Source organism: Monodelphis domestica, chromosome 8 (assembly GCF_027887165.1).
Source record: "Monodelphis domestica isolate mMonDom1 chromosome 8, mMonDom1.pri, whole genome shotgun sequence".
NCBI classification, from domain to species: Eukaryota; Metazoa; Chordata; class Mammalia; order Didelphimorphia; family Didelphidae; genus Monodelphis; species Monodelphis domestica.
Genome location: NC_077234.1, coordinates 117901011 through 117923954, shown reverse-complemented (window position 1 = coordinate 117923954; position 22944 = coordinate 117901011). Strand labels below are relative to the sequence as shown.

The window sequence follows — 22944 nt, the reverse complement described above, 5'->3', positions numbered from 1 at the left end:
AAATATATATATATACTGGTAATGATTTCTCTAAGAATCCTATCAGTGTGTAGTTATTTTGAGACTCAGATATTCTCAAGGGTCATGGAAGGCTTTTCCCTATTCCATTTTAATTGTTTATGTGGCTCAAACTGAAATGGGGTGAGAGTAAACATGTGGTTTGTGTGGGTTTAATTGTATTTCAGATCAAACAGCTCAGGCTAGATCCCTTAGCAGGAGAAATTCTAGTCAATAGCTTTAAAATGGAAACATTCAGATCTTTTTCCTTTCACAAAACAAATAGAGTTTAATTGATACATCATTTTGAGGGAATATATTTATTTTGCAAAACAAAGTGGACATGTATACTAAGACATAGTTTATAAGCATATAGTATATGCATAGACTTTAGTGAAAAGAGAATTGGAATCTAAGGACTTGGAGTCAAAGGACCAGGATGCTGGTCTTTGCTTTGCGACTCATTCATCTCAGTCCTCCAGTCTTCCCTTACCTAAAGTATAAAAGAGAAATTAGAATACATGTAACAACCCGCCTCACATAAAAGCACTTTGCAAGCCTCAAAGTGATTTGTGAATAGATGATATTTTTACTCAGATTCTTGAATGAGTATATGATCCCATTGACGGGTCTTCTCCGTAACAGGACAAATGGTGAACCACGCATGCCATCTTTGTCAGTTCTTTCCATTAAATTCACCACAGAGAATCCATCCAACATGCTAGAAGTCCCTGTTTCTTTCTCCTGAAATTATCAATTAAAAGACCCTTTTACAGGGAGCATATTTTGTGGATCTATATTAATGAATCCTACTTAATATACTTTACTCATGTCCTTGAGGGCACACACATACATTTTACAAGAACTATATTTGGAGTAGGGATTGTTTTGGTAATGTGTATATATGATCACTTTTTTTAGTGCTCTAGAAGAAAGAAATTTAAATATCTGGCAAAGCTTGGTGATAGGGATATCCCTAGCTTTTTGAAATGGGTAAGAATAGCTTATTCTGTGGGAGTTTTAACAAAAGCAATCTTGAAAAAAAAAATGAGACCTACATACATGCATGTAGTAGAGAGAATACACAATTAGCTATAGAGCTTGTTTGTCTCTTAATACGGCCTAGTGCACAAAAATAAAAGACTCCTACCTCCTTAATTATAGCAAACAAATTTTATAATGGCTCTATTGATCTTTTGCAAATAACCTCGATTTTGTGGGAAGGTAGGAGGAGGAAAAGAACAATAGTTTACATTGCTACTGCATTCTGCCTTGGAAGAATGGGAAAAAAATACCACTCAAGTATTTTTCTTTAAATAAAGAAAACTACAACATGTGTTATTGACCCTGAACGTGGTTTTCTTAATTTTTTTTATCACTTGCTTTCCCCCCTACTCATGGTGTAATGGCTCTAAAGGGTTTTCATTAGCTTCAATTCAAATGAAAATGTGTCCCTAAACTTTAAGAGATAATATACCTCTTTTTGAAAGCTGCTCTGAGTAGGGATTTCCATGTGGGTTGCATATGTTGTACTAGGCAACTAAGCTGTGCTGTGCTGACAGTCTTTGTATATATCCCTTTGTAAATGCTTCTAATTGCAGGTAAGGAAACATATAACATAGGCTGAACCAGGGAAAATTAGTCATTTTTCAGTGACTTTCTTGTAATATAGCTGTTATTATTAAGCAAGTTTTGAAGTCTCACCTGCTAATTGATGGTCATGTATCCTTTAAATTAAACTCAAGCTATAAACCCATCTTCATTATATTTCATTACATATTTACTCTTACCAATTTTGGCAAGCAGTGAATTTTATAGTCGTGTATACAGGCTTGAGATATTATTCAAACAACATATTTAATCAGACTCTAACTCTTCATGAAATAGAAATTATAGAAGAAAAATTGAATTATCTGAAACAACATGACACATATATGTAGAAATATACATACCACTCATCATTCTCACTTTTTAGAAAATAAATCAATGAATATGTATATACAAAATAACTACATATGTGTAGCAATATTTATATCTACACTTAATTAAATAAGCTTTTACTCTGTTTCTTGCCTAAAGAACTATGTTATTGCTTTGTTACTGCTTTTGGTCTTCTCTATCACTTAAACTAAAGAATGCTTGGTTTAGATAGGCCAGAGAAACTAACTGGTAAGTACATGAGAAATCCCCAGTCCTATTTGACTGACTCCTTACTCTCCATCATTATAGGCTTCAGGAAGAAGGATACAGCTACATTTTTAGAAACTAGATTAGTTTTATGAAGAAAGGAACTGAAGACAAGTCCTATGACTGTCCAGTGTGAATCAGATAAAGACTAAATCTTTTTGAGAGGAACAAAGAAATTACCTTCCTCTAATATCTTGATTAAGCTTGGGAATATCCAGACCAAAGAAAAGGCAGCCACATCAAGAACCACTTAAGGATACTGAGTAGTTAGAAAGAGAATTATATAGAGAGGAAAAAAAAGATGAAGATGCCTCTAGCCTCTTCTGAGCTACAAACTTTTATGGGATATGCATGATTTACAAAGTTGAAAAACAAGGAAAAATATGCTCAAATAATGGTAAAAATATTTATATCATTTGCAATGCATTTATTTCATTCGTGTGATTTGCATTTTATAAGAATTTTAGAGTAACATAAAATTGTGAGATGTTAGAATTAGCACTAGAGGTCAATGTTATAACTGTTATTTTAGAAATGAGAAAGCCAAAAGTTATCCAGCGAGGTTCAAATAATTGGTGTAGAAATATTTATGAATAGAACAAAGCTCTGAGTCCTGTGACAGTCAACTAGTATTTATTAAGTGCCTACTGTGTGCTAAGCGGTCCTTGTAAGCACTTGGGATATAAAGATAAAAGTCATTCTCTGATGTCAAAATCCTCCAAAGTTAACAAGGGATATTGCCTGCAACCTACACTCACACAATATATCAATAGGATTAATTAAAGATAATAAACAGAGGGAAGGGACTAACGATATAATAAATAGAGAGAAGGCACACACTACCCACCTTTTAAGCTTGCTTGGTTACTCCATGTATATGCATTTAAATATAAGTAGTATATATACTTTTAATAATTTAGGCATATAATTTTGTCCTATATTCCCACATGTAGGAAGGACCATCCACTACATGTAGCATAGAATGTTTGTGTTTGTGTGTGTGTGTGTGTCTGTGAGTGTGTGTATGACTCAGTGAAAGGCATCTGGAGCCTTATTTCCCCCCAACTTTCTCCAAGAGAGACTTTAACTCATGTTATGTGACAAGGAAATCACTTTTTTTTTTTTTTTTAAATATATTTTATTTGGTCATTTCCAAGCATTATTCGTTAAAGACATAGATCATTTTCTTTTCCTCCCCCCCCCAACCCCCCATAGCCGACGCGTAAGTCCACTGGGCATTAGATGTTTTCTTGATTTGAACCCATTGCTTTGTTGATAGTATTTGCATTAGAGTGTTCATTTAGAGTCTATCCTCTGTCATGTCCCCTCAATCTTTGTATTCAGGCAGTTGCTTTTTCTCGGTGTTTCCACTCCCATAGTTTGTCCTTTGCTTATGAATGGTGTTTTTTTCTCCTGGGTCCCTGCAAGTTGTTCAGGGACATTACACCACCACTAATGGAGAAGTCCATTACGTTCGATGATACCACAGTGTATTAGTCTCTGTGTACAATGTTCTCCTGGTTCTGCTCCTCTCGCTCTGCATCACTTCCTGGAGGTTGTTCCAGTCTCCATGGAACTTCTCCACTTTATTATTCCTTTTAGCACAATAGTACTCCATCACCAACATATACCACAGTTTGTTCAGCCATTCCCCAATTGATGGGCATCCCCTCATTTTCCAGTTTTGGGCCACCACAAAGAGCGCAGCTATGAATATTTTTGTACAAGTCTTTGTGTCCATTATCTCTTTGGGGTATAGACCCAGCAGTGCTATGGCTGGGTCAAAGGGTAGATATTCTTTTGTCGCCCTTTGGGCATAGTTCCAAATTGCCCTCCAGAATGGTTGGATCAGTTCACAGCTCCACCAGCAATGAATTAATGTCCCTACTTTGCCACATCCCCTCCAGCATTCATTACTTTCCTTTGCTGTTATGTTAGCCAATCTGCTAGGTGTGAGGTGATACCTCAGAGTTGTTTTGATTTGCATCTCTCTGATTATAAGAGATGTAGAACACTTCTTCATGTGCTTGTTAATAGTTTTGATTTCTTTATCTGAGAACTGCCTATCCATTTCCCTTGCCCATTTATCAATTGGAGAATGGCTTGATTTTGTGTACAATTGATTTAGCTCTTTATAAATATGAGTAATTAAACCTTTGTCAGAGGTTTCTATGAAGATTTTTTCCCAATTTGTTGTTTCCCTTCTGATTTTAGTTATATTGGTTTTGTTTGTACAAAAGCTTTTTAGTTTGATGTAGTCAAAATTATTTATTTTACATTTTGTGATTCTTTCTATATCTTGCTTGGTTTTAAAGCCTTTCCCCTCCCAAAGGTCTGACATGTATACTATTCTGTGTTTACCCAATTTACTTATGGTTTCCTTCTTTATGTTTAAGTCACTCACCCATTTTGAATTTATCTTGGTGTAGGGTGTGAGGTGTTGATCTATTCCTAGTCTCTCCCACACTGTCTTCCAATTTTCCCAGCAGTTTTTATGAAATAGTGGATTTTTGTCCCAAAAGCTGGGATCTTTGGGTTTATCGTATACTGTCTTGCTGAGGTCGCTTTCCCCCAGTCTATTCCACTGATCTTCCTTTCTATTTCTTAGCCAGTACCAAATTGTTTTGATGACTGCTGCTTTGTAATATAGTTTTAGGTCAGGGACTGCAAGGCCCCCATCATATGTGTTTTTTTTCATTATTTCCCTGGATATCCTTGATCTTTTGTTCTTCCAAATGAACTTTGTTATGGTTTTTTCTAAATCAGTGAAGAAGTATTTTGGTAGTTCAATGGGTATGGCACTAAATATATAAATAAGTTTGGGTAGGATGGTCATTTTTATTATATTGGCTCGTCCTATCCATGAGCAGTTAATGTTTTTCCATTTGTTCAAGTCTAGTTTTAGTTGTGTGGCGAGTGTTTTGTAGTTGTGTTCATATAGTTCCTGTGTTTGTCTTGGGAGGTAGATTCCTAGGTATTTTATTTTGTCTAAGGTGATTTTGAATGGGATTTCTCTTTCTAGTTCTTGCTGCTGAGCTGTGTTGGAGATATATAGAAAAGCTGATGATTTATGTGGGTTTATTTTGTATCCTGCAACTTTGCTAAAGTTGTTGATTATTTCAATTAGCTTTTTGGTTGAATCTCTAGGATTCTTTAAGTAGACCATCATGTCATCCGCAAAGAGTGATAACTTGGTCTCCTCCTTGCCTATTTTGATGCCTTCAATTCCTTTATCTTCTCTAATTGCTACTGCTAGTGTTTCTAGTACAATGTCAAATAGTAGAGGTGATAATGGGCATCCTTGTTTCACTCCTGATCTTATTGGGAATGCATCTAGTTTATCCCCATTGCAGATGATATTAGCTGTTGGTTTTAGATATATACTGTTTATTATTTTTAGGAATGACCCTTCTATTCCTATGCTTTCTAGTGTTTTTAATAGGAATGGGTGTTGTATTTTATCAAAGGCTTTTTCTGCATCTATTGAAATAATCATGTGATTCTTGCTAGTTTGCTTGTTGATGTGGTCAATTATGTGGATGGTTTTCCTAATGTTGAACCAGCCCTGCATCCCTGGTATGAATCCTACTTGATCATGGTGAATGATCCTTCTGATCACTTGCTGGAGTCTTTTTGCTAGTATCCTATTTAAGATTTTTGCATCTATATTCATTAGGGAGATTGGCCTATAGTTTTCTTTCTCTGTTTTTGACCTGCCTGGTTTTGGAATCAGTACCATGTTTGTGTCGTAAAAGGAGTTTGGTAGAACTCCCTCTTTGCTTATTATGTCAAATAGTTTGTATAGTATTGGGATTAACTGTTCTCTGAATGTTTGATAGAATTCACAGGTGAATCCATCAGGCCCTGGGGACTTTTTCTTAGGAAGTTCTTTGATGGCTTGTTGGATTTCAATTTCTGATATGGGATTATTTAGGAATTCTATTTCCTCTTCTGTTAGTCTAGGCAGTTTGTATTTTTGTATATATTCATCCATTTCTCCTAAATTGGTGTATTTATTGCCATATAATTGGGCAAAGTAATTTCTAATGATTGCCTTAATTTCCTCCTCATTGGAGGTGCTGTCCCCCTTTTCATCTTTAATGCTGTGAATTTGCTTTTCTTCCTTCCTTTTTTTAACTAGATTGACCAGTACCTTGTCTATTTTGTTTGTTTTTTCAAAGTACCAGCTTCTTGTCTCATTTATTAAATCAATAGTTCTATCACTTTCGATTTTATTAATTTCTCCCTTAATTTTTAGGATTTCTAATTTGGTTTTCTGCTGGGGGTTTTTAATTTGATCGCTTTCCAGTTTTTTCATTTGCATTTCCAATTGATTGATCTCTGCTCTCCCTTGTTTGTTAATATAAGCATTCAGGGATATGAATTTACCTCTGATTACCGCTTTGGCTGCATCCCAAAAGGTTTGGAAGGATGTTTCGCCATTGTCATTTTCCTCGATGAAATTATTAATTGTTTCTATGATTTCTTCTTTAACTAAACGGTTTTGGAGTATCATATTGTTTAATTTCCAATTGGTTTTAGATTTGGTTTTCCATGTACCATTACTAATCATTATTTTTATTGCCTTGTGATCTGAGAAGGCTGCATTCATTATTTCTGCTTTTCTGCATTTGTGTGCTATGTTTCTGTGACCTAATGTATGGTCAATTTTTGTGAATGTGCCATGTGGTGCTGAGAAGAAGGTGTATTCCTTTTTATCCCTATTTATTTTTCTCCATATGTCTATTAATTCTAATTTTTCTAAGATTTCATTCACTTCTTTTACCTCTTTCTTATTTATTTTTTGATTTGATTTATCTAAATTTGATAATGGTTGGTTTAAGTCTCCCACTAGTATGGTTTTATTGTCTATTTCTTCCTTCAATTCTCCTAGTTTCTCCATTAGAAATTTGGGTGCTATATTATTTGGTGCATACATATTGATTAATGATATTTCCTCATTGTCTATAGTCCCTTTTAACAAAATATAATTACCTTCCCTATCCCTTTTGATCAGGTCTATTTTTGCATTGGCTTTATCAGATATCATGATTACCACTCCTGCCTTCTTTCTATCAGTTGAAGCCCAGAAGGTCTTACTCCATCCTTTAATTCTGACCTTGTGGGTGTCAACCCGCCTCATGTGTGTTTCTTGAAGACAACATATGGTAGGGTTTTGGATTCTAATCCATTCTGCTATTCGTCTACGTTTTATGGGTGAGTTCATCCCATTCACGTTCAAAGTTATGATTGTCATTTGTGGACTCCCTGGCATTTTGATTGCCTTCCCTAATTCTAACCTTTTCTTCTTCGGCTCTACCTTTTAGTCCAGTGATTTACTTTGAAACAGTCCCCCTTGTCCCCTCCCTTGATGTTTCCCTTTTTAGTCCCTCCCTTTTTGTTCCCTCCCCCTCCCCCCTCTCTTACCCTCCCTTTTTGTTCTCCCTCTCCCCCTCCCCCCCTTGGTTTTCCCTTCTCCTTACCCTTGTTGGGTAAGATAGCATTCAAGATCCCAATGGATCTGGAGGTTTTTCCCTCTCAGAGCTGATTTCCCTGAGATTGAGGTTTAAGTAACCCCCCCCCTCTCTTCCTCTCCTTCTTATAGGAGTTTTCTTCCCCTCCCCTTCCCATGTGAATCTTTGTGTGAGAATGATTATTCTATTTGGTCTTTCTTTACCCCCTATTTATACATTACATTTTCCCCACATGTTAGTATACATAGGTTGATACAAATGTAGTCCTTATAGAAGAGAGTTTGAGTAAAAGAAGAAGATAACATTTTCCCCTTTCCTTAATATTTACCTTTTCAGGTATTCCTTGCTCTTTGATTTTCGGTATCAAACTTTCCACAGAGCTCTGGTCTTTTCTTTGCAAAAAGTTGGAAGTCTTCTATTTTGTTGAATGCCCATACTTTCCCTTGGAAGTATATAGTCAGTTTTGCTGGGTAGCTGATTCTTGGTTGGAGACCCAGCTCTCTTGCCTTTCTGAAGATCATGTTCCATGCCTTACGATCATTCAGAGTAGAACTTGCAAGGTCTTGGGTGACCCTGATTGGCATTCCTTTATATCTAAATTGTCTTTTTCTGGCTTCCTGTAGGATTTTTTCTTTTGTTTGATAGCTTTGGAATTTGGCAATTACATTCCTGGGAGTTGTCTTTTGGGGGTTTAGTGTAGAAGGTGTTCTGTGAGCTCTGTCAGTGGCTGTATTGCCCCCTTGTTCTAGAATCTCTGGGCAATTTTCTTTGATTATATCTTGTATCACCATGTCCAGTTTGGTGTTTATTTCTGGCTTATCTGGGAGTCCAATTATTCTTAAATTATCCCTTCTCCCCCTATTTTCCAGATCTATCACCTTGTCGGTGAGATATTTTATGTTCTCTTCTAATTTCTTGGTATTTTGGCTTTGCTTTATTGATTCTTGCTCTTTTACACGATCGTTGTCTTCCAGCTGCCTGATTCTGGCCTTTAAAGCCTGGTTTTCTTTTACAGTTTGGTCAAACTGGTTTTGTAGATGCGTGAATTTCTTTTGCATTATTTCCAACTTTTCCTCCCAGAAGGCTTCCATCTTTTTGGTCATTTCTGATTCAAATTCTTCATAGGTTTGTGGAGAGTTTCCATTTCCTTTGGAAGGTTTTGGAGCATTTTCTTTTATATTATCTTCTGTCTGCTCTGTATTTTGTATTTTGGCTCCATAGAATGTGTCCAAAGTCGCCCCTTTCTTCTTATTTTTCTTGGTATTTTGGGGCTTCTGTGGTTCTGTGGAGTTTGTCATCTCTGAATGTGGAGGATTAGTTTTTCTTGTCTCTTTCTGGTGTTCAGAGGCAGTCCTGGGCAGATGGTTCTATGACTTTCCCTGGGTTAAACTGAATATGCCTCACTGGAACTGGAATGGAAGGGTCGGACCACGAGGCCACACTCTCCCCCCCGGCTCGCTTTCCGGAGGTTGCCTTCAGAATCGCTGGCCGTGAGGCTGTTTCGTCGGCCTGCGGGGGGGGATGGGCTGCCGCTTCCCCAAGCTCCGAGAGCACAGACTTTCACTGAGACTTGGATAGCAGGATCCAGCCCGTGAGGCTGTCTTGCCCGCCCTGAGGGTTGCTGTTGTTTTGACCAGCTCTCTGCAGCGGAAGCCCCAGGCAGTAACTTTCACCGGGACTGTAGAAGGCCCTGAGGGTTGTTGTTTCTGAGGACCCTGCTCTCTGAGCCGGCCGGGCTGCGGCTTCCGGGAGCCTTGGACTCTGCGCTCCTACCCCTGAGGTCCGAGGGATCTCGGGTTCTGGCTTTTAAGGGGAGCCGTACCTTTTGAACCGGGTCCAGGTCCAGGAGGAGGGTTCCCAGGGTCTGTGCTGTTGATCGTTTTGAATTTCGGCGCCTTAGGAGCTTATCGTTTGAGATTGGTCGGGAAGGGTTTTCCGGAGATCTGAGCTTTAGCTTTCTCTAAGCCGCCATCTTAACCGGAAGTCAAGGAAATCACTTTTAAAAGACTGATATATATTAATTTAAGGTCGCCAAGGAATTCAGCTATGTAATTCCTAAATGAAAACTCAAGTCAGCCGTCAACCTTTTATGGAGTTTTAATTACAAACAGGAGGAAGAAAGGAATTAGAGATAGAGAGATAGAGGTAGAGAGAAAGGGGAGAGAAGGGAATAGGGCTTAAATACCCTTTCTGTTTAGGCTGGGCCAAAAGGCCCAAGCCCTTAGATAGCTGGGGCAAAGAAAGGAGATCAGTCCCTATTACTCACGTGACCAAAATTGAGAAACAATCTCAGAGCCCCCACCTTCAGCTTCCTTCAGAGCAAGCTTCTCAGAGCACACTGCAACCACTCCGACAAACTCCTAAAACCACTCCTCTGAGTCTTCAGATCCCTCTCTCTTTAAGGAAACCATCCAAGTTGCCTCCCCTCAGTTCTCACATCTACCAATCACTGTCCATCAATTTCCCTGTGCCAATGGAGGCTCTAGCTTAACCCAGGACCACCCAGAGGTCTCTGGCTTTGCACATGTCTGTTGAAGGTCATATTTTCAAATAATTAAATCTTTGATCCTTTGCTACAGCCCTTCCTAAATCCTGTTAACCTGAGTAGGGTAGAGATTGGAATAATTAAATTTTGATCTATGCTGCAGCCCTTCCTCAATCCTGTTGGGACTGAGTAGGGTGGAGATTGATTCCAAGTATCTCCATTGTATCAATTCTAAAATCAATCATGACTCAAAGAAATTCCTGTTCTATGCTTAAGCATAGGTCAAAGTCCTTTCCATTGTTCAGCAAAAGGTTTCTGTCCTAAAGTAATCTTAAGAAGGGAGGAGGGGGAAACTCTCATGCCAATGGGGTTCACATTCCAATAGCGAAGACCCACTATCAATAGGAAATTTTTCAAGTATGAAATTTCCCAATGGTGAAATTTCCAACATTTATAAGTCTAAGAAATTTTGAGGTTTACAGTTAGAAGGGGACAATTGAGATTGGGAGCTGCCTTCACTTGCTTTCATCATAGAGAAGTAACTACCTGACTAGAATATTCTCTATCCTCTTCCTCAAATATTGCTAATTTAGTCAATTTCGAGGTGACCCTTTCAATACTGACATAGAGCTTGAAGTGACACTAATTTCCACCTGCACCAATGAGTGTGAGGGCTAGGATTACATACATGCATACATAGAATACATTTGTGACACACACACACACACACACACACACACACACACACACACACATATATATATATATATAATGAAGATGCATGCATCATGGAATAGTGAAAAATATAACATTAGAATCAGGAGGAGCAGAGTTTAAGTCCCCTGGCTAACGTATTTTGATAGTGAAGCCAGGGTCAAGTGATTTAACATTTTAGTGTCCCAGACAACTCTCTATGGCTATAAATTATTGAGCAAGTACTGATTTTCATTTGTAGAGGGAGTTTGCCCAACAGGACCTCCTAGAGCAATTAAATCACAGGTTTGGATCAAAAAATAAATGCACGCATACATATTCAAATCCATATATATTTACAATGATCATACACATAATCAATTTAGCCACAGCTGTTGTGAAGGCATCAGGATGAGCTCGTCATTTGGAACACTTCTGAAAGGTTCAAGAGGCTATTTTGTTGTTGTTTTTGCTCTGTTTTTTTTTTTATCTGTGAGGTTAAGCCAAATAAATCTAATCCCTCATCCATATGAGAGCTCTTCAGATATTTGAAGACAATTGCCATGACCTCTGAGTCTTTTCTTTTCAAAGCTAATCCTTTCAATGGATCTTTATATAATATAATCCTAGGGCTGTTTGTGTGCAACAACAATGTGGTCATAATTTCATAATTTTCTCTGCCCTTTCATGTTTTTTGATCAATCAAAGAAGATTTAAATGGTTTCACCTGCATTTGGAAAAAATACATTAGGCTTGATCTCATTATATTGTGAAACATAGTAGATTTATATGTATATGCCTATAGGAACATATATATGTTATTGAACATATATATGTTTTATGTGTGTGTGATTTGTGCACTTGTTGATTATATTATTGTTAGGAAAGTAAGTAGAAAAAATAAAGATTAGGACATATAAATGAATAGGGCAGAAAACTTGAAAAAATGCTTGCTAGATAGAATTCATATTAGGCCAATTCTGTTCCCTCCCAATGCAATTTACAATTGGCAGTGAATTATGTGCATTTGAATTTTAAAATGTATATTAATGTTTACAATGACTGTATCTAGACGTTGAAGTATAGGCATACCCCACATATGTTGCCCAGACCAAATCTATTCTGCAGTGCATAATTATATTTCATCAAACCCGACTATAAGAGTCTGAATCCCATTGGAATACTCTTCATCCATTGATAATTTGTAATACTGTGATGGTGGGATAACTTCCCCTTGAAATATTGGTTCGCCTGTTTCCTAGAAATAAATAATGGCATTATTTGGGATATAGCTATACCTTTAGATAACCAAATTGTTGGAATGTTCCAAACTTTATTTAATAAACCATAATAGGAAAAATATTTAACCGATTTTGTCAGTAAATGAAGGTGGGTGTGTTTGAGATTGTGTGTTTCCCCTTAAGGAAAGGCTTATTTTCATGTTAGAAAGCCTTTGAGGATAATTAATCAACAAACATTTTGTAAGCACTTGCTGTGTATTAGGCACAGGGCATATAAATGCCAAAATGAAAGAACCTCTGCCTTCAAAAGTTTACATTCTATCATCACAATAAGTGCATGCTAAAGGGTTATGAAGGGAAATATTTTTAAATGGAAAGGTATCAAAAAAGAAACAAATACTTGTACTGATTTCATGTATTCATATATTATTTTAATTCGTGTGTTCATATATTGTTTAATATTTTTGAAGTAAAATGATTTGGTTAGATTTTTAAAATAGGGTCTGACCATCCTGTGTAGAAAACTACTTAAAAGTTAATACCCTCAGACTTTGAACTTGATATTTTCAATTGCATCCATTTTTAATGTACAGATTTGACATAATTGTATATCAATTTTTATTAAGTAAAACTTTAAACTCAATATTCAAGGCTAATTTAAAAGGGAAACTACTAAAGAAAAACATTTTAGCTTCCTTATTTTACATATCAAATGATGAATATAATTGTGTGTCTCCAAGGATGCTATTTAATACAAGAAACTATTAAAAAGCATTTTCTAAAGCCAGTGTTATAAGAATGTTAATGCATGTATCTATCTTATATACCCTCATTAGCTCAAGTAGAATTCCTTTAATAGGATCATAACAAATAGTCATTTCTCTCAGTAGACCCTCTAAAAGTGGAGTAGTTTGTCACCATTATTTGGTAATCTCTTACAGTGTAATACACACAGCAAAGGTGACAGTATTCCTGTCACTCCTCAGAAATGTCCCAGCTCTGCGGGTTTCCACATTCAGGAGAATGAAGAAAGCCATTATGAGGTATGCCAAATCTCTATAGAAACCACATTAGTGCTGACCATTTTGAATGCTCTTTATTGTAAATACTCTCTTGTTGTATATTAGGAGGTAGTGTTGCATTGTGGGTAGAGTACTGGGCTTGGAGTCAGGAATACCTGGGCTCACATCCTGCCTCCAACGTGATCATGGACAAGTCACTTAATGTCTCTGAGCCTCAGGCAACTCTCCAAGATTGATTTATTGAGTAATAGGTGAGTTGCAGTCTGTGTTGGTGATGGGAATTCCCACACCAGCGAAATCACAGATTATTGATATACCTTGACAGGTATTCTGCATTATGAATCCTCTCTACCTGTTTTGTATTCCCAATTATGTATGATTGTTTTTAGAAGAAAAAATGTGCATGTAACATGGGTCCAGAACAAGGAGCTAATTTAAAATTTAGTCTTTGGCTCAATGATCCATGTATATTGAGATAATGTTCTTGTCTATGAATTTGAAGAGCCTATTTTTGTCTACATTTCAGTATATATACTTGGCCCAACACTTTGCCATTTCTGAATGTCATAGTCTTGGTTTATACATCATTACTATTTGATTTAAGAGAGAAATATAATTACGTTGTTGATAAAGTGATTTATTTCATTAGTGACTCTCCAGTGATGATTTAAAAAAACACAACTATGTTTGATACTGGTAACCTCAAAAAATACTTGAAATTGGAATTTCTACTAACATTTTCAAGATTCTCTTTTCTAGCTTCTCCTCCTCCCCCCAAGCTTGAAGGGCAAATAGTCCTTGCCCTTTATTTCTCTTTTGATTTCATATTATAATCTAATGAAATCTCTTTAATTTATTTCTTTTTAATGAGTCCAGCTGTTATAAAAGGTGCATGATCTTCCTTTTTTAGGAACAGGTTTGATTTGTTATAACATTTTGTGAGATTGTGACAGTGTTACCTATTTTCTGTCACCTGGACCTCTAGAGACCTTTTTTATATGTGAAGAAAGAGTGCCATTTCAAATCCTAATTTTCACTGCTATTAATGTCAAAAATATATTGTTCATAATTAGAAGCGCTTGGAGAATGGATGTTGTAAAGATGGTGCTTTGGTTTTACTCACCAAATGAGAAGGATTCAATGTCCTGACATCCCACATCATTTTTTATTGAGAAATCCCTTCAATATATATAGAAATTGATCCCATACAGGTACCTCCTCACATCATCCCAGCCCCCAACCACATTCATTAAATCAAACAACCCCCCATAAAATAAATATTAAACAAAAAACAGTATCTTTGCTGTGTCTATTTGTTTAGTGTAGAAACCCAGAGAACCTATGCTGCTTTTGTGAGTTTTAAAGACTTAATGCCAATTAGTTCTCTAAAAAAGAGTGCTGTTTCAATGCAGATAAATAAGGTGATGCTACTAGATTTGTGGGTAATGTGTCAGTTTCTCCCTCTTCATTAATATCTACTGCTTAACTAGAATAACCAAAATTAATGTAAAAGTATTAAACATTTGTTTTATGCTCCATTTTCCTGATGTTCCTGGATGTAAGTACACATTTGTCTGTGTAGCTAATGGGAAAAAGAGTACTGGTTCTGGAATTAGAAGACCTGGTTTCAAAATCTTGACCTTGTTTCTTCCTCTTTGCCAGTCACTTAACTCCTCTGTGGTACATTTTCCTTATCTATAAAATAAGGGACATGTACTGGCAGGTGGCTAAAATTCTTTTTAGCTCTAAAACCTGTGATCCTATGATACCACATTCTACAAAGTAACCGAATATTATATAAGAAAAGGACTTATATTAGCTACTTAAGTTTACTTGTTCAACAATTCTGAGAGTCAAGTTTTATTTAACTAGATTCCCTTAACTCTTTTTTTAAACTAGACTTAGAAGCAAAGCAACGAAAATAAATTATATCCAAGGTTTATTGAAGGTAAAAAAAACCCTCTAGGACATCTATACTAATACTCAAAATTTATAATTGGACACATTGCAAATTCTTTATTCATAAAAGAATTAAATTGGTCCCATTATGCTATATATAGGGGCAAAGGAAGCAGTGGTGGATATTACTTTATCAGGTTGGGAACTTTGCGTGATGAAAATTCATTTGCCAAAGAAGAATATTAATTCATTTATAATTTTTAGCCTTATGAAATCTTATGAATCTCTGAAAGGTTAAATGTCTTGCCTCGGGTCACAGTATCAGATTGTAGGATTTTATCTCATATCTTCCTGGCTAAAGGTGGCTCACTTTTATCTATTACACTGGCTTCCTTTCTTATTGTAAAATTAAAATACTCTACTAATTAAGGTAACAAAAATAGTATTATATTTCAGAAAAGGCTTCCACAACAAAAGTTAAAACCCCAAAGGTTTTTAATTTCAATTAACCAGAACAGTTTATAATTTGGGGGCATTTCATTCCTTTTCCCAGAACAATTAAATCACCTATGAAGCCAGAAGGCTTCTACACTTTGCCCTCCATTTTTCAGAAATCCTTGTTGAACATTTCTGTTGTTTTCTGTAAAATAAATCTTGAAGAGCAGTAGAAAGTGCTAATGAGGGCTCAGAGACTTCAACTATGGATAGCAACCATAGAGCCTGGGGGCCACTCTATAAGGTGGTAATAATTGTTTAACACCTTTAGATATACCCTCTGGGCTCCTGGAAAACTAATCTTAAGGATGGAGCTTTAATAATCAGTCCCTTGAGAATATTCACTCAGTCTTAGACATCTCTTGACAATCTACAAGGGAAGTCCATAACAACCTATGATTGCTCTTTGATTTATGATTGTTGTTCATATAATAAAGTGTACTAAGCCTATTTAATTTTATATTTCTTTCATTTTCTACTTTCTATATGATTTGCAAAATTCCTCCTTTAGTTTCCCATCCAAAGCATCGTTTATTAAATCCAGCTCCATGAAATTCTCTGTTACAAAAATCTCTGCCAAGAAGGCCACTAAATAGAATAGCAGACTGAATACAACTGCACATATCGAATATGTGCAGTTGCTTAAATGATTACAGGAACAAACTAAAGGCAGTGGTCTCCAGAATTGAAATGACTTAAAAAATCTTTAGTCATTGTACAAAAATGTAGTATGCTCTATTAATGACCAGTCAGAAGCTAAAGAAAGGAGTTATTAAATATCTGAAAGACATATACATTGTAGACTCTCAAAACTGGAGGTGACTTCAAGGATCCCATGTTCCAACATATTTATTTTACACATTTGGAAACTGAGGGCTCCTAAAATTATACAACTTGTTGCTAAGGAGCAGTAGAACAGGGATGAGAAATCAGGTTTCTAGATTCATAAACTAACTTTTTTTTCTGCTCATAGGACCATATCTAACTCTTGGGAAGCAAATGTCACAGAAATCATTTGCTATTTGAAATTGGTGTTTTCTGGGCTCGTGTTTGGAATGAAGTGTAGAATTTTAGCTGAAATTCATATTTAAGCTTTTTCTTCCCTGGCACAGTTTCTGTCATTGGCTATATCATGTGCTATCACTTTAAAATAGAAGCACCAAGATAGAGAAGCTCTGACTGGAATTTGATTCTTGAATACTAAATATGGCAGAGTAGGCTTTAGCTGTATGTCTTTAACCTACAAGTTCTATTGTGGTTTTTCTTTCTCTCTGCATTAATAGCCACGTACTCATGAGACACCACAGAGAGGAAGCCAGTACAGCCCTCAGTGTCTATATTATGGGATCTGTAAGAAAATGCCTCATAGTTATTGGAATTCACACAAGACTGAATCTCAGTATGAGTGGCTGTCCCCTGTCACTGTTTTTGATGTTTGAGCCAAAGTAGTTTAACAAAGTGGTCTGGTGGAGAGTGTATGAATTTTTGAGATAAGACTCCTTCCTCATAGGGATGAAATCCGAAAATCAATGTCAGATGGGAATCTTAACTCTCAAAGTTTGGGAGATTGGTGGAAGGATTTAAAAATAAGTGTGAATTTTAGCCTCTAGACTCTGGAAATTTGGCCGACATAGCAAGTGTGAAATTCCTGGGTGCAGATGGCCGATTAAGATATCCCAAGATGTGCTGCTATAAAGCTCCAAATCAAAATTGGGCAAAGCCATTTCAAGAGAGTAAATATTTTCCACTTTTTACTTAAGTCCATATCCATGGCTTTGTTGGGATTCAGAAATTCACAGAAATTAAATTCTCATCTGAACCCCCATAAAGCAAATGATAACTTTGGTTCCAGTTGTCTTCACATAAAGATTATGGTTGATAGAAAACAAATATGCTGCAGATTTTTGCTCACATATAACATACATGAACATAGGTTTATGGCTATCTTTAGTAAATATGCATGTGTTATATGTATGCATGTATGTATATATATACATATTCCGTTTATTAAATAAAAGAATAGCAAGGTAAATTAGAATGATCTACTTAACTGTAACATACTGAAAGAGGGAAAAAAACAGATGGAATGAATGAAGGTAGATTTATCCACATAAAGGTAAACAGTTAGAGATAGAAATAAGCTTGTTTTGGACTGTTGAGACTTTTTTTGTGAGAGTTCTTTGGATAATTGCAAAATAATCTTTAGCCAAGGTTGCCATCTGGAAAAGATGGGTCTATGGTCTGTCTAGAATTAAACATAGTTTGTCTCCCTAAATACTATGCCACTTCACATTTGTGAGCACACTCGCACACATACAGTCCTACACTCATTATGTTCTTCCACTTAGAAATGTGATTTTAAAAAAATTATGGTGCTCAGCAGTAATCTTTTATAACAGAAAAGCATGTCGAAAATTTTAGCTGTCTGAAGGCTGGGGAAAAAGTATTTGAACAATTTGTATACAAGACTAAAAAAGACCATGTTTGAACAATTTGAATACTTTTATGAATCGGTCCTTTGATATTCAAGCGGTAGTTTTCATTTGGGTTTATTGAAAGAATGACCACTCACAGCATGGCAATGGAACATCAGTTATGAAATCTAGAGGCTGTAAAACACCTTTAGTCATTCACCTGCTGCATTGAAGGATGCCTACAACCTTACTTTATTTTTTTATAAACCTTTTCTCTCCCTCTTTCTTCATCACAAAGTAAGTGGGTTCACTTTTGTTGTTGTTGCTGTTGTTGTTGTTGTTTTTCAGAGAGCTATTTGACAGCTCAGTTGATGGTGTCAGCACTGGCCACACACTTGATGGACAGCACCAAACCTTGCTGTGGCCTGGCTCCTGCTAATTAGCTGTTTGAAGGAACTCTGGGTGCCTCAGGAAGAGACTTATCAGCAAAGGACATCTTTGCCATTCACAGTGACAGCTGTGATGCAGCTGTTTGCGAAGGGAATCTAGTGTAGAGAAAGGGACAGGAGTATTTTAAACCAGCCACTGCCATGGTGTCATGTATTACGGGGAGGGAAGGGGGGGTTTCACGATAGCCCAAACTAAACAAACACAAAAATAGACAAAACAAAAGAATCAGGGAAAAAATCAAGGTAGGAAATTCTATAGATTAAATAAGAATTCATTAACCAGGCATAAAAAAGTACATGGGATAATACTAAAGTGTGAAATTGAAAAAGGAAAAAAAGAACTAGCATCCTGTAAAAACTTCACAGAACACATGACGTGTGTTCTCGTGATTAATGCAGGTCTAGGGATTTGCTTATGGGTTTCATGTACAGATGTGCACAGTTTTCTGTAGGTTGTGCATATGTCCGTGGATATTAATGGGGAAGCATGCCAGGAAGTCCCACATCTAAGCACAGTGTGGAGTGCCGTGGTCATGAATAATTTATTGAGGTGCCAAAGATCTGATTACTTTGGAGACAGACTGGAAAGAGTAAAGAGCAAAAAAAAAAAAAACCCAACAACCAAAAAACAAAGTAAAATAAACAGTGAAGACAAATAGACAGTTTGCTTTTGAATCAAGGGTCTAGAAGAATATAAAAAAATAATATTCACTACCATGATCATCATAAGTAGCATTTTATTCTGCTTTAAGGTTTACAGAGCATTTTACACATATTATCTCATTTGATTTTCGTAACAACCCTTTGATTTAGAGGCTTGATATATTGCCCAATTTTTACACATAAAGAAACTGAGTTTGAAACATGATAAAATGACTTGCCTAGGTTCCCATAGCTACTAAGAGACCTGAGGCAGGATTTTGAACTCAGGGCTTCCTGAGTCCAATTCCCAATCTCATTCAATTGATGAAATGAAAGGTGGTCCTAATATGGCCCATAAAAGGTGATTAGAGTTTGATAAAGCAATTTGGAAAAATAAGAAAACTTTATTAATATAGAAAATTTCATTACATGTATTCTATATCTAGTAATAGATTAAAGCATCTATTAATTGCAGTATGACTTAAACACTGTTATATAAATGTAGGCATATATACAGATATATTGTTTATATATACATAAACACACACACACACACACACACACACACATATATATATATATATATATATATATATATACACACAAACATAGAAAGAGGCTCTCGTGAGACACACCTCCTCCTCTCCTATCTCTTCTTTCCCCTTCCTCTCTCTTGCTTCCTTTTTGTCTCTCCCTATCTCTATCTCCCTGTTTTTCCCAGCTCTCCCCCAATGCAAAATAACTCATAATATTATTAAGAGAAGTTAATAATGATCCCTAATATGAGAGGTTATAAGGAACTTGCTTAGGATCACTGAGCTAATAGGTGAAAGAGGAAGGATTGATAAACCTGGCAAAAAGAGACAGACAGACAGACAGACAGAGATGGAGGCTAGAACTAGCAAACATTTTGTTCACTATACTTTGGTACCTCTCATGCAATCTATATTGCTAATCCCATATTGTACCTGCTTCAGTATGATTGTTCAGGTGTAGATCCACTACCACATACATCAAAGCTATCATGATTTTTAATAGATCATCTTTGTGAGTTGCTGAGTAGAAAAATTAGTTATGGTTCAAACCCCTGCCTGGCAATGAACCTCTTTCCATGTAGTTGCCCTGTTCTGTAGACAGAGTGACATCCATTTGTCTTTTCTGTCCTCATATCCTGTCATCCTGCCAAAGTTTGTACTCCATTGCCACAGCCTTTGAGCACCTAAGGTTAGCTATTTACCACTGAGAGATCAAAATAGTATGTTAAGGGAATCTATTTTATGGAACATATATGAAATATGATGACCTTAATATATTTTGCTTTATGATGCATGGCATATGGAAAATTTTCAATATTTTTAAAGTAAGTTTACCTTTAGCAAAGATAAAAATGGCGCAAGAAGAAGGAAGAGCACAGAAGCATACTCAACATACTTCATTGACAGAGGTTTGTTGATATAAGATGGTCATGTTGTAGAAATTTAAAAAAAATATCCACATATGGATAAGCAAGAGTGAGCTATATAAGTACAAGTATATGTGTGAATTATGCATTAAGGTCAGATTTCCACTTCTCTCTCAGCTTAGGAAGAATCATTTATCAATTGTCCCATACTTGACACTTCCATTATTAAAGTGATCATGAGTGTCACCATCTATCAACTGGTTTCTCGGCTTGAAATGCAAAACTTTTGAAATATATAGATGTCTTCAATGTTAATTCAATAAAATGTCAATAATTCAATATTTTTAAAAATTTAATAAAAATTCAACTCAGTGATTTTTATTGGCTGATATTTATTGTTTAAAGTGCCAAGTTATTATGGGTAATAGACATGTGATAAATGCTCACTTTACATTTGATTTTACTATTCTGAAATCCATACAGCTAATAAATATGGAGGCAACCATGGGAAGCATACTAGATCTGGATTTAGAAGACTTTGGTCTGAATCCTTATTCCTTCGTTTATTACCTATGACCTTAGGGAAGTCTTGACCTTAATTTTAGTTTTCTCATCTTAAAAAATTTAAGTTGAATTAAATGATTTCACTCCTCTAAATCCTATCAGTTCTCAGACAATATTAAATGACATTTCCTTGAAATATCATCTATATAGTTATCATTCTCTTCTCCAGAATAACTGTAATCTGTAAAAAAATTACAACTTTCTCTTTTTAAGAAAAGTAATATAGCATGTTTTTATACTTTTATGTAATTTATACTTTATTTTTCATAATATCATTGCATGCTATTTCATTTGATCCTGACAATAACACTTAGGTATGTATTATCTAATTTTTATATGTAAGAAAGCTAGACAACAAAAAAGTTTATTGATGTAAAATATTAGGTGCAAAGATCAGTAAAGCAAATATAAATAACTTTTCTAAGTTATAGAAATTCCATTTGTAAAAATTGGGAATAGGCTAAGTATTCACTAGGTTTTTCTTTATCTCTGGCAGGTGAGGGTTTTATAAATTTTCCTGAGCTCACAAAATAAGACAGCGAGGGTGGATCTGGAACCAGGACCTGTGATCCAAGTTTCCCATCTTCTGGTCCAGTGTAAGCTTATCCAGCTTACATTGAGACTAGATAGTAGGATCATAGACAGAGTTGAAAGAGAACACAAAGATCATTGAATCCAATGCCTTTCATTTTACAGATGAGAAAATGATCCCAGAAAGGAGGAACTTACCCAGGTAATGAGTAGGATGCCTGTGATTCAAACCAGGGTTCTCTCTAAACTCAGTATCCTTTCTGTTAATGTCCCATGCTCTTTCTCCTATTGCAGATATTTCAATGGGTTATCAGGGAATAAGTGTTTTTTATAGCACCTACTATGTGTCATGGCACTGTGCTAGTTTTTACCAGTAATAATCCATTTGAACAACCTAATATGAGATATCATGTAAAAACCAACTTTTTTTTGGTATAAAACAAGTAACTCATTAAGAAATTTAATGTATGTTCTCACCTTTTAGGTGTATAAGTGTATTTACTTACACAAAATAGCTCAAAATACTAAAGTTAAAATTGTATAGTAGAGCATTCTTTTTTGTTAGTAAGCTCCAATTTCATATGCTTTTTTATAGTTATTCTCTTTATAATATTTTATTTGTCCTTCTATTATGTAGCACATAGTAGATGTGAAAATGATTTGTAGTGTCTGTGGTGACATCTTGTTTACTTTCATTTATAACTTCTGGGATAATACTAGTAATTCCTAGATATTTTTCATTTACTGTGAAAATATTCTGTTGATATACTTATCTTTCTCTTTCCAAGTGAATCTAATTATGACTGTAAAAATGATAAAACTGTAAGATAATAGATAAAAATATATACTACAAATTCTAAGATAGTAAATGACTTATCAAATGCAACATGTCTAAGGATTTATGTCCACAATTTCATCCATTTTAGAATTCTTAACCCCCAAACTGCTCATTTATTTTGTTCCATTTATTTATCCATCACTAAAGAATTTTAAAACATGATAAGGACTAAACCTTTTCTGAGCAGTGACTCTTCTATTTCCACCCACTCTATCCTCATAGCTCAATGGTCTTCTCAAGGCATTCAAGGGAAACCCAAACTCAGAGACTAATAAACTGTCCTAAGTTCTGCTTCAAAATCTCATACTGTGCTTTACTGGCAGATAAGTCCCATAGGAACAGAATCTGCCACCAAGATATGCATTACTTCAAAATGGTATTAGAGGGGGTACAAATAAATTTGAAGGAGGGGAAGCCACGGAGTGTAATTATAATAATATTGTTTGGAGAATGTGAAATGCTTGATCTCTTCATGCAGAAGTCTATGATCTACTGAGATCTGACTATTGTACATTCTGATGAGGAAGTTTGTAGCAGCCTTCCCTGGGTGCTCATCTTTCCCTACTTAACAAGCAAGTTCCATTCCCACTTTGGTAACGTTAGGAGTGATT

General features: G+C 35.7%; 1 protein-coding gene across 6 annotated transcripts in view; it reads left to right on the top strand.

Annotated features, from left to right (window-relative positions):
• PCDH9 (protocadherin 9) overlaps nucleotides 1-22944 on the top strand; it is a 1086222-nt gene that overhangs the window by 372446 nt on the left and 690832 nt on the right. For 3 of the 6 annotated variants that reach the window (XM_056807922.1, XM_056807924.1, XM_001362129.4), the window contains exon 3: nucleotides 13019-13120. The exons of the other annotated variants lie outside the window; for them this stretch is intronic. In XM_056807922.1, coding sequence (XP_056663900.1) covers nucleotides 13019-13120 — 102 coding nt within the window. The remainder of the gene's footprint in view (nucleotides 1-13018; nucleotides 13121-22944) is intronic. 6 annotated transcript variants of the gene reach the window in all.